Source organism: Tupaia chinensis, unplaced genomic scaffold, assembly GCF_000334495.1.
Source record: "Tupaia chinensis unplaced genomic scaffold, TupChi_1.0 Scaffold000355_1, whole genome shotgun sequence".
In the NCBI taxonomy this organism is placed as follows: Eukaryota; Metazoa; Chordata; class Mammalia; order Scandentia; family Tupaiidae; genus Tupaia; species Tupaia belangeri.
Window position 1 is genome coordinate 773,707 of NW_006159850.1, and position 10,651 is coordinate 784,357.

The window sequence follows — 10,651 nt, forward strand, 5'->3', positions numbered from 1 at the left end:
GAAGGGCTGTGAGAATGCACCCTGGAAGCCCGGCGGCCCACGGAGCTGTGCCATGTGGGTCTCAGAGCAGGGAGGGCCGGTCTGGGACTGTGGCCCTCCCCTGAACGTGACCCGCACAAGCCTTCATCCACCGTGCCGGCTTCATGCCACTGTCAAGCCTGCCCAGACGGCTGTACTGGGACAGCCGCCCCAGGGAGGGTACATCTGGCTGCCCAAGCTCTCGCCCCCGTGGCCCCACAGGCCCCACGCCTGTGGGAAATAAAGCCGGATCTGCAAGGCTGTGTCCGGCAAGGCCGTGGTGAGCTGGTGGGCTCTGCACAGGCTCCCTTCACGGGCACGCTCAGGGACAGCCGGTCTTCAGGGCTGGACCTCGAGGCTGAGGGTGGGGCAGCTTCCCGCCACAGCTTGTGGGAGGGGCCGCTGGAGGCCACCGTTGGTGCTGCCGCCCCAGTGCCTCCACCTGCACCAGCAGTCGGTGTAGCAAGGTGGGCGGGGCTGGCGGTGGGGATGCTGAGGTGGCTCAGGGAGTCCTGCAGAGCAAGGCAACTGCCCGTGTGTGGGAGGGCCTGCCCACAGGGGCCGGTGGTTTCTGCACCTGACTGCGGGCTGATTGGGAGGGGCTGTCCTGCCTCCTGCCCAAGCCCAGCCTGCTACCCCATGAGCCCACACACTCCTGCCTGGGGCTGCCTGAGAGGCTCCTCCCAAGCCTAGGCACTCTGCGAGACGTGGCTGCACACGGTGCCCCCTCCCAGAGCACCAGGCCCCACGGCTGCTTTACCTGCCTGAGGCCAGGGCTAAGGTAGGAGGGTGGTACTCCCAACCACAGCTCAGCCTAGATGGACAGTCGGGGTGGACTGCAGGACGATGCTGGCCCCAGGCCCCCTCTAATGGGAAGAGACCCCTGGTGTGACCCCCAGCATTTCTCAGCACCTCCTCCATCTCCTCGGCCTGGCCTGGCCTGGACCTGGCTGGCCTTCCTCTGAGCAGGGGTCACAGTCCCTCAAGGGTGTCTGCAGATGTCCAGAAGGGCTCCGTCCAGGCCAGTCCTCTGGCCCGAACCAGGGAGAGCCCAGAGCCGCCCATCCCACATGGACAAACAGCTGGGCCGGGGTTGCTGCAGAGGGCTCTGCCTGGCAGGGCCACGTGGCAAAGACCCCGGAGGGTCCCCGATACACAGGTGGCCGCGGGGGCAGTGTGCCCAGCTGTCCCTGGTGTCAGTTTTCCCAAATGCGTCATCGCCTGACATGCCAGGTTCTCCGGAGCCCCACCCACCGCCCAGGTGCAGTTCCTGAGCCCCTGACGGTCCTCCCATCAGGGCGACTTTCTGACTCCCCCAGCCACGGCCCCTCTGCCCTTGCACATGCGTGGGCAGCCAGGGATCTAGTCTGCTCCCTGTGCCCTCCACTCTCCCCAAGAGCCAGGCGAGGCTGTCCTGAGGGGCGGGCTTCTGCACACAGCCCTCCCTGTCCTCTGAGGCTGTCCCCATGGTGCTGTGGCACTCGGGCCCCCGTGTCTTCAGAACAAAGCCTACGCTTATCACCAACAGCCTCTCTGCGGGTCCCAGTGTATCCACATGCCGGGGTGTTCTCGGGGCCAGGCCAGAGGCACCCCTCTGTGGGAGCTCGAGCAGGGGCAGGGGCACACGGACAGCTGCTGAGACAGAGCCCTCTTCTGGGCACCCAGGTGAGCCGTGGAAGGGTGTGCCTCAGGTGGCCTGGACAGATGGCTTCTTCCCAACAGCTCTGAGGGCCTGTGCCCCTGCCAAGGCCTGTCCCGAGGGTGGACACAGCTGGAAACACACCATCCGTCCTCCGAGGAGCCAGGTGGGTGGCCCTGGTGTCCTGGCTGCGGCAGGTCCAGACTCAGGTCCTCTGGAAGAAGGGGCTGATGTAAATTTGATCTGGGCGTGGGGCATGCTGCATTTGAAACGTGTCACTGGAAAGGCGTGGGGTGAGCCCCAGCTGGGCAGGGCAGGGGCAGTCAGGGCAGACGGGGGACAATGGGACAGTTTGCTCTTGCAGGGCTGAGCGTGGAGGGCGAGCACGGCCAGGGCTGGGCCCAGCCGGCCTCAGTGCAGCCACAGGCAGTGTGTTCTGATGCCCACATGGAGGTAGAGGGCAGCATGCGGGCAGCCGGCCTGTCCTCAGCACAGACATGGCCACTGCCCCGAGGGCTCGTGGTGTCCCTCGGTGGATGGGCTGGCCACGAAGACTTGAGGAAGAGAGGTGCCAGGTGCACACTGGGCCGGCTCCGGGGCTGGGCAGGCTGGGACGGGGAAGGCAAAGGCTGGGGACACCCAGGGAGAGGCAGCCTTCTCTGGGTCTGACCCACGGGGACCTCCCGGCTGGCCGATCATCACCCATGAACCCCACCTCTGCACACACGCGGGCTTTGCCAAGGCGTCAGGGCATGCGGCACTCGCCCAGAGCCTTCACCTCCCTCACCCTCGGTCCCTGGCCGGGCTCAGTGTGGGGGCTGCTCCCAGGCAAGAAGCCCTAGGGCGCTGAGCCTCTCCGCAGAGCCCCACGGACACAGCGGTGCCCAGGCAGACCACAGGGCACGGCCGGGCACCGGAGGCCCGCTACCCTCTGCGGGAGACACGTGGTACCATCCTGCGCCACCAGCTCTCCGGCCCCCAGGGGTCAATGTAGGTGTGGGGACCAGCCCCGCTGCACCCATGGTCTGCCACTGAGCGTTCTACCCTGGCCACCATGGAGCTGGACCGGGGCCTGGAGGCCGGGAGGTGTCCCGGGACAGGCCGCGCCCAGGCCTCCTGTCACAGTGCTGCTCATACAGGAGCCCCGGCCCCGGACAGCCGAGGAGACGGGCAGAGGCTGGCCACCCGCCCCCGGCCCGAGGACAGCCTCTGCCTCGGCCCAGTGCCCTCTGCTTGTCACATCCAGCCAGGGCGGCGTGTGGGGGTCCCTTGGCCTGGGGCTGGACTTGGCCTGCGTGTAGCAGGGAGCACTCTCCTAGGAGAGCCCTCTACAGGGGACATGAGCAACAACCAGGCATGTCTGTGACCACGGCTGTCCTGAAAGTGGACAGTGGGCGTCTAAAGTCCTGAGGTGCATCTAGTGCAGACACGCACGCAGGGCCTGCAGGTGCAAGCTCTACACACACCTGCCCACGAGCCACAGCAGAGAACCCCAGGCTTCCCGGAGGCAGCTCCAGGCTCGGGCTCAACCTTGGAGGGTGGACTAAGGGCAACGAGGATGTGAGGACAAGGCCTTGGCGTGGCCTTTGGTTCGAGGCTGCTCCGAAGGACTTCTCGGGTCCCCTCCACTGACGCGGGGCCTGTGGGTGCACCCAGGCCCGGGGCCCTTCCCCAAAGCAGACTCCACCCCCAGGGCAGGCCTAGGTCGGGCCAGTCAGCACCAGCGAGTGAGGCCAGGACGCAGCCTGGGGTTGAGGGCAGCGTGGGTGTCTGGGACCTGGCAGTCGGTGCAGGGGCACGGGTCCTGAGGAGTAGTAGGGGAGCCTCGCCAGTGAGGACAGCCACACAGATGGGCTCCGAGGGGCCGAGTCGGCTAGCAGGCTGGGGGCCAGGGAGCGCTGATTGGGGGAGCAAGCCAAGGGCGGGAACGCTGGATGGGGGTGGGGAGCCTCGTGCCCCTGTGAAGGCTGTGGCTGGCGGTACCTGCCTGGGGTGGCCTCAGCAGGGTCCCTATCCCGCCAACTCACTTCTATTTATCTCCCCCTTGGGGGAGGGACGGGAGATGAGCTCACGCCCCCCCTCCACAGCCCTCCCAGGAAACCTGCCCACACATAAGGCCCTTCCTGGGCTCCGGGCGCCCACCTGAGCCCTCCCTGCCCTCTCCAGGCTGCTACAGGTCTGCAGGGGGAGCCTCTCAGCCAGAGGGAGGGACCACTGGGTCAGGGTGGGCTGTGGCCACCCTCGAGGAAGCGCCCTTCCATGGGAGCACCTGTTCCAGACTGCCGGGCCTGGGTGCTGCGCAGCTGGCCAGGAAGATGGGGCGTCGGTGAGGCTGGAGAACCCACTGGGTCGTGTGGACAGCCACCAGGGTGACCAGGGTAGCCACACAGGCCCAGACGGGGGAGGGAGTGGGGCCGCCCTGCAGGCTCAGGGTCAGTAGTCCAGCAACCCAGAAGCCCGCGTGGGGGCTGAGCCGGGAGCAGCCAGGAACATCCTCAGAAGTTCATGGCAGCAGACCCCCTGGCGCCCACACCCTGGGTTCCCACATCACTCCAGGGTGGACCCCTGAACGGTCAAAGAGCCAAGGGGGTGAGGTTGAGGCCACCATCAGCAATGGGGTGCTAGAACCCTTAGGCACAGCTCCTGTGGGAGGCTGCGTACCAGCGAATATCTCTGGTTTCTCAGAAAGCAAACAATTACACAATGCCAAGGGCCATGATTGGCCCCCTTCAAAACCTCACCTTCAGAACTATACTCTGATCGGCTATTTCCCGTAAAGGCCACAATTGGTTCCCTTCAAAACCTGACCTTCGGGAACAAGCAGTTAGCGTAATGGCTATGTCGCTGGACTCCCACGTAGTCGACCACGGTTCTCGTCCCGGACCTGGTGGCTTAAAACTCACGCCGGGCATATGTGCGCGCGTGCCCAAGATCCCGAGAGGAGAATGGAGGAGAAGGGATTGCGGCGTGACCATCCCCCCTGGGGGGGTGATTTCTTGCTTTCTGTCTGTCTCTGTCTGTTGGGCGAGCGCACCCGCCCTGTAGCGAAAACCTCTCAAACAAACAAACAAACAAAACCTGACCTTCGAAACCATACCCTGATTGGCCACTTCCCATAGCAAATCGGTGAGCTTAGAATCCCTCAGATTTGTATAACTGGCACCTCATGATTGGTCCACAGAAACAACCAATCATAACCCACCTTTTACAATCCTTCATTCAACCAATCATGGCCCACCAACATGTATATATCCACAATGCCAGCCGACCAGGAAGACGACACAGACCAAAGGCATGCGAGGTCCCAGCTCTCATCCCCGGGGCGGGACAAGCTCCCATGCCCATGACCCTGCTCCTGCCTGGTGGCTTCCATGGCACCTGCTGTCACCTGGGAGACGTGGCACGGGACTGGCGCACATCCCGTTAAGAAGCACAAACGGGGCCCCAGCAGAGGCACTGCACCAAGATGCTGTCTCCGCCCCACCAACGCTGCAAGGCCCAGGCCAGCCGGTGTGCATATGGAGACCCAGCTCCCAGCAGGCCCGACCTCACTCAGCTGACCACGGGTCTGAGCCCACGGGGCCGCTCTGTGCTCCTCGGGCTGGCTGGCGGCCGACAGCAGGTCCCCATGCGGGGCAGGAGGCCGCCCTCCTGCCCTGCACACCTGTCCTCAGCTTCCTCCCAAGCCAGCTGCCGCTGCCCTTACCCTGGGTCAGCACAGAGGGCTGAAGGGCGCAGACGCCACACAGTAACCCCAGAGCTGAACCCGACTATCTCCAGAACCCTCTGCTGACGTAGCTGACCCTGGACTCGAGGGCACACGTCACACGAGACCGAGGTGGCCGTGGAAGGCAGGCCAGCAGTCAGGGTGGCCGCTGGAAGCCCAAGGCCCACTAGAGCTGGGGCCCAGAGCTCGCTCTCCTCAAGCCTCCGGAGCCAGGAAGCTTCGCAGAGCGTGAGCCTGTTTCCGGAGCTGTCAGGGCAGCCCCCGAGGTCAGACAGCCCAGGTCTACGTCCAGCCCAAGCCTCCAGGGCACCCCTCCACACCCACCCTGGCATCTACTCCGGCCCGCGAGGTGGCGTAGCCTGCAAGCTGCCCGAGCCTCTGGGGTGGACTCGAGGGTGCCGACCCCAGCGTCAGAGTGGACCAGGGCTCAGAGGCCCTGCTAGTGCTGCCCAGTGGCCACCCACAGGGCCATGCTGTCACACAGATGTCCTCTGCAGGCGATCAGAGCTGCCACCAGCCCAGAGGAGTGGCCAGGCCTCCTGACCTGGGCAGGGGGCTTGGTGACCTGCCCCAGGGCTCACAGCTCCCCCACTTCCCCAGCCGTGGGGCCGTCTGCTCCTTCCCACCCGACCTCTCCTTCCCCAAGGACTGAGCCCACAGGTGGCGAGGGCCCAAAGCCACCCCCTGTCGAGACGCTGGCCGTCAGTGGGCTCCCCGCCCCACCCACCTGGGTGTCGCTGCCGCCCAGAGAGCAAGGCTGAGCTGCAGCACAGGCGCGGGCCGGCTCAGGCCCCACGCCCGGGCACTCAGCCAACGGAGGGTGGGCCTGGGGAGGAAGGGGACAAGCAGGCCCAGGCCAGGCATCAGAGCCAAGCGCAGTCACCTGTCCCTCCCGTGGGCTAAAAGTGGGACATACCTGACGACGCACTCCCCAGGTCAAAGGTCTGCCAGGTTGGCTGCCCTGGACAGAGCCAGAATGGCAACGCCGCAAGGGAGAAGCCCTTTATTTTCTCACCCAGAGAAAGGTGGAGTCTGAGCGGCCCAGGGCTAGCGCCACAGAGGCCCACACTCCTTGCCTCTTGTCCCCCACTGAGGACGCATCCTGTCCTTGTGTGCTCAGCATGGTTGGCTGTGCTCTGGCTGTCATGTCCAGATCCCAGACATGACGAGGACTCACCCATGTGAAGCCTGCACCTCTGCCCGACACTCCGCTGCTAACCGCCGTCCTGCTGCGCCGCGGAGCTGGGCAGGGCTGTACGGAGCCCGTCTGCAGGAACACCAAGCCGACTCTCCCCAGGGAGAACAGCACCACAGCCCGGCTGCCCACTTGGCTGTGACCGCACCGGGCCACAGGTGTTTGCCCAGGCAGGAGTCCCTCCTCGACGACACGGGCTCTTGCTGAAGGGGGACCCGAGCACAGTGGCTTCCTGGTACCTCTCGGGCCTAATCCAGGTCTTCTGATTCAGTCAGGGCCACAGGGCCAGGGTCTGCGCTCTGAACATGCTCCCGGCGAGCTCCTCTCCTGGGATGGCATGAAAGGAGGGGACCCGAAGAGGGCTGAGGAAGGTCCTGCCAGTGCCCTCCCCGATGCCTAGGAGATTCTCGGTGCGACATGTCCTTGAGAAACTCTGGGGTCCTGGGTTACGGGGAGGGAGGCCTCAGGGAGCAACAGCAGGTGGTCTGTAGTTAGGGGGCTGGACTCCCACATGGCCGACAGCAGCTCAAGTCCCAGACCTGGAGGCTTAAAACTCACGCTGGGCGCGTGTGTGCACCCAAAGTCCCTAGAAGAGTGAAGGGACTACGGTGTGGCTGTCTCCCAGCGGGTAGCTTCTCACTTCCTGTCTGTGTCTCTGGTGAGTGCATATGCTTATAGCAAAAAGACAACTCAAAAAATGATTAAAAGAGGAGGCAGCCAGGGACACTGCGGACAAGATGGCCGCCGGGCTCGGCCACTGGACACGGCATGTCCCCATCAGCTAGCTGGGTAATGGGTCGACCTTGCAGCACCAGGGGCCCAGGGCCCAGAGCTGCAGCCGGGGGCTCATCTCGACCCCAACAGTACTAAGGAGGGCACAGCATGTGGGTCCACGTGGCCTTCCACATCCCAAGAGGATCCTTCCGAGGCCGGGTGAGTGTGACGTGGGTGGGGTGCAGACGACAGAGGCCGAGTACAGAGAGGAGCAGCCCCGGGAGGCTGCCATGTGGGCAGGGTGGGGTGGGCACCCTCGAAGCCCTCCTGCTGGCCCCCTGCAGGCTCCAGGTGCCCGCCCGCCCTCGGCCTTGCCCCTGGACAGAAGGAAGACGCCATGCTTCGTCTCCCAAGCCCTTTAGTCGAGGTGCATACACAGCCACGGCACACGCGGCACACGCGTTGGGCTCAGGACAGACCACAGTGACACGTCCCCATGCGTGGGCACTTTCACGCTGCAGCACAGCAGCCACTCAACAGACCTGGGCCATCACAGACGTCACCACGCTGTCGAAGGCCCTGCGGGAGACAAGGACCGGCTCAGGGGCAGTCCCGGGCCCCCTCCACCCTGCTGCGGAGGACAACCTGAGGCCGGGACGTGAGACCTGGACGCCGGGCAGGAGCCCGTGTCCTGCCCCATGTTCTGTGGCCTGGCCTCTCACCCCAGCCTGCCCTGCCGGGCCTCACACAGCAGAGCGGAGCAGCGAGCAGGGCCAGGCAGGGCTGGGGCCCAGGAGATATGGCTTAGGGGACGCCACCTGCCTGCTCTGGTCTGGACCCACTGTGTCCTGGCCGAGGGACAGGCACAGGAAGGGCCTACCTTAGGTTCATGCCACGGCCCCTGCTCACTGGAGGAGCCCCAGGACAACTGTCTGGGAACAAAGGACTCCTGTGGGTGCGGGGCGGGTGCACACGGCCCTGTCTCACGACCTCCGGATGGTGCCTGTTCCTATAAAGGGTGTCTGGGGACCAGCGAGGGGCCTGGTGGTTAACGGGGCTGGGTCCTCCATGGCTGGACTACAGTTCAAGCCTAAACCCAGCGGCTCGACAGACAGCGGTGCGTGCGCCCAGAGTGTGGGACTGCAGCGTCACCGTGCCCCCTCCAGCGAGCGAGCACGCGCCCTCAGGCGAGTCGGGTCAGCAGCGGCCGGTGGGGTGACACTGCAATCCACGAGCCCGAACAGCGAGGCTGAGCGTGGGGCACCGGGAAGCACCCACGGGGCTGACCACGTGGAAGTTCCAGGCTCACTCCCCACGTGCTACCCTGCCCCAAGGCTGCCTGCGGCTGCGGGAGGGAACAGCATGGTGACCCTGCCGGAGGGCCACCTCTGTCACTCTTGCTCGTAGAAAAGTGCAACGAATTAATTTTTTAAAAGGGAACAGCAGATGGCATAGTGGCTACATCACTGGACTCCCAATTAGTCAACCATGGTTCGAGTTCCGGCCCCTATGGCTTAAACCTCAAGCTGGACAAGTATGCCCAAAATCCCAAGAAGAAAATGGAAGAGAAGGGACACGGCGTGGCCATCCTCCTTGGAGGGTGATTGCTCACTTTCTGCCTCTCGTGCAAGCATACACACCCTGTAGCAAATACTTTGTCTCTTTAAAAAAAAAGAAAACCACTCCCTCTGGGGCAGCACTGGTGGCTGGGAGAAACCACCCCTCCCAGCGTTTTCAGTAGCTGCGCTCCAGCAAGGCAGCACACGCGGACTCAGGGCCCACCTGGACTGGATCCGGTCCCCCGGGTTATAGAAGGGGTTGCACATCACGTCCGTGTAGGAGTTATGCAGCTTTCGGAACATCTGGAACAAAACCACTTTAACTGACACACAGCTACACACGTTCCTGGCTTTTCAGTATCTCAAAATCAGGAAGATGAGAAAACAAAACCCACCCACCCAGAGCCCCTGCGCTTACGCTGCGGATCTCGTTGTCGCGAAGGGCCGTGTTGGAGGAGCCCACCACCATGACGAACTTCACCTTGGAGTTGGTGACGTAGCCGTATCTACACAGCTGGTTAGGGAACACGCATGTGCCATAGCCCCAAACGCCTGCAAGCTGAGGACCCTCTGTGACACCCCTGGACCACCGATGTGCAGGTGGCCAGTCCTGCAGCTGCCATGCCAGACGACCTAGCGCAGTGCCCGGGGCGGACTGCAGGCCCAGCGGGCAGGCTGGCAGTTAGGCCCGCCCCGGGCACTCCGGGGTGCCTGTGTCTTCCTGAAGCCATGTCTGGCCCCGAGAGGTCAGCTACAAAACCAGAGGTTTCTCAAACGAGGCAAATCTCCCCGGAGGCAGTGCCCTCACACAGTGGCTCTCAGCTCACTGTGACAAGTCCTATGGCTCACGGGACACCTTTGACTGCACAGCCCCAAGGGATTTGTTCCCAAGGGACTGACGGAAAGTTCCCAGTGGCTCACAAGGCCAGACCCCACAAGATGAACTAAACCACCCCTGCTCTAAGAATCCCTTCAGGCACAGGGCAGAGCTGGCTCCTCCCGGTCTGCCTCTCCCACAGGCTCTCCCACGAACCCACAGGACTGCAGGTCTCCCAGCCTCAGGCCACCCTAATCCCGCCTGCTGAAAGCCCGCTTTCCTTCCTTCCAGCACTGAAGGCACCTGACCCCAGACACACCCTGCACCGCCCCCAGCCCGGGAAGATACACCTTGTAGTCCTCCGTGGGGTAGAGCAGGCCCAGACAGAGCTCCCTCTGGTCCACCAGGGCCTTGCCCATGGCAGAGACCTTCTCGTCCACCACGTCCAGAGCCGTGTGCACCATGTAGTGGAACCGCAGCTCGCTCTCCGTGGGGGTGCTGCGCACGTACAGCGGGTAGTTCTGCCAGGAAGGAGCAAGCTGCACAAAGGACACTCACAAGCGCCCCCCCCTCCGCAGCCACCCGGGGACCCCTTCTCGCCCCAAACCCACTGCGAAAATCGCCACACTGCTGACACGCTAACCTAGCAGGTGCACGTGTGTTTGCACAGGGCAGGGGTCAGGTGCAAGAGACGAGACCCCGCACCTAGGCTGCCTGGAGCCAGCTCTGCCTCGGCGAGGGGCCACTCCAGCGGCACCAAACACCCGCCCACACCACGGCTCCACCTCTCACCAACCACCTGCCCAGAGATGGCAGAGGTCCCCGCAGCTCCCCACCCTCCGCGCACATGTGTCCGCGACACGGGGCGCTGCGGACCCGTGGCACAAACACGCGGGTTGCACAGACGCCCAGGCGCAGGCCCGTGGGACGCCCGGCCTCTCGAGCTTGGTCTCGCTTGAGGAGCGGGACTCGGCGGCAGGCC

General features: G+C 64.3%; 1 protein-coding gene across 1 annotated transcript; it reads right to left on the reverse strand.

The window, feature by feature from the left end:
* Nucleotides 1–7,694: 7,694 nt before the first annotated feature.
* Nucleotides 7,695–10,390, reverse strand: TRAPPC2L (trafficking protein particle complex subunit 2L). The gene is made up of 5 exons (XM_014589358.2): nt 10,313–10,390; nt 10,018–10,190; nt 9,271–9,358; nt 9,076–9,155; nt 7,695–7,872 (listed from the first exon to the last, which is right to left on the reverse strand). Exons 2-5 carry the CDS (start codon nt 10,131–10,133, stop codon nt 7,827–7,829), a joined length of 330 nt encoding a protein of 109 aa, XP_014444844.2. The 5' UTR covers nt 10,134–10,190; nt 10,313–10,390; the 3' UTR covers nt 7,695–7,826.
* Nucleotides 10,391–10,651: the final 261 nt, after the last annotated feature.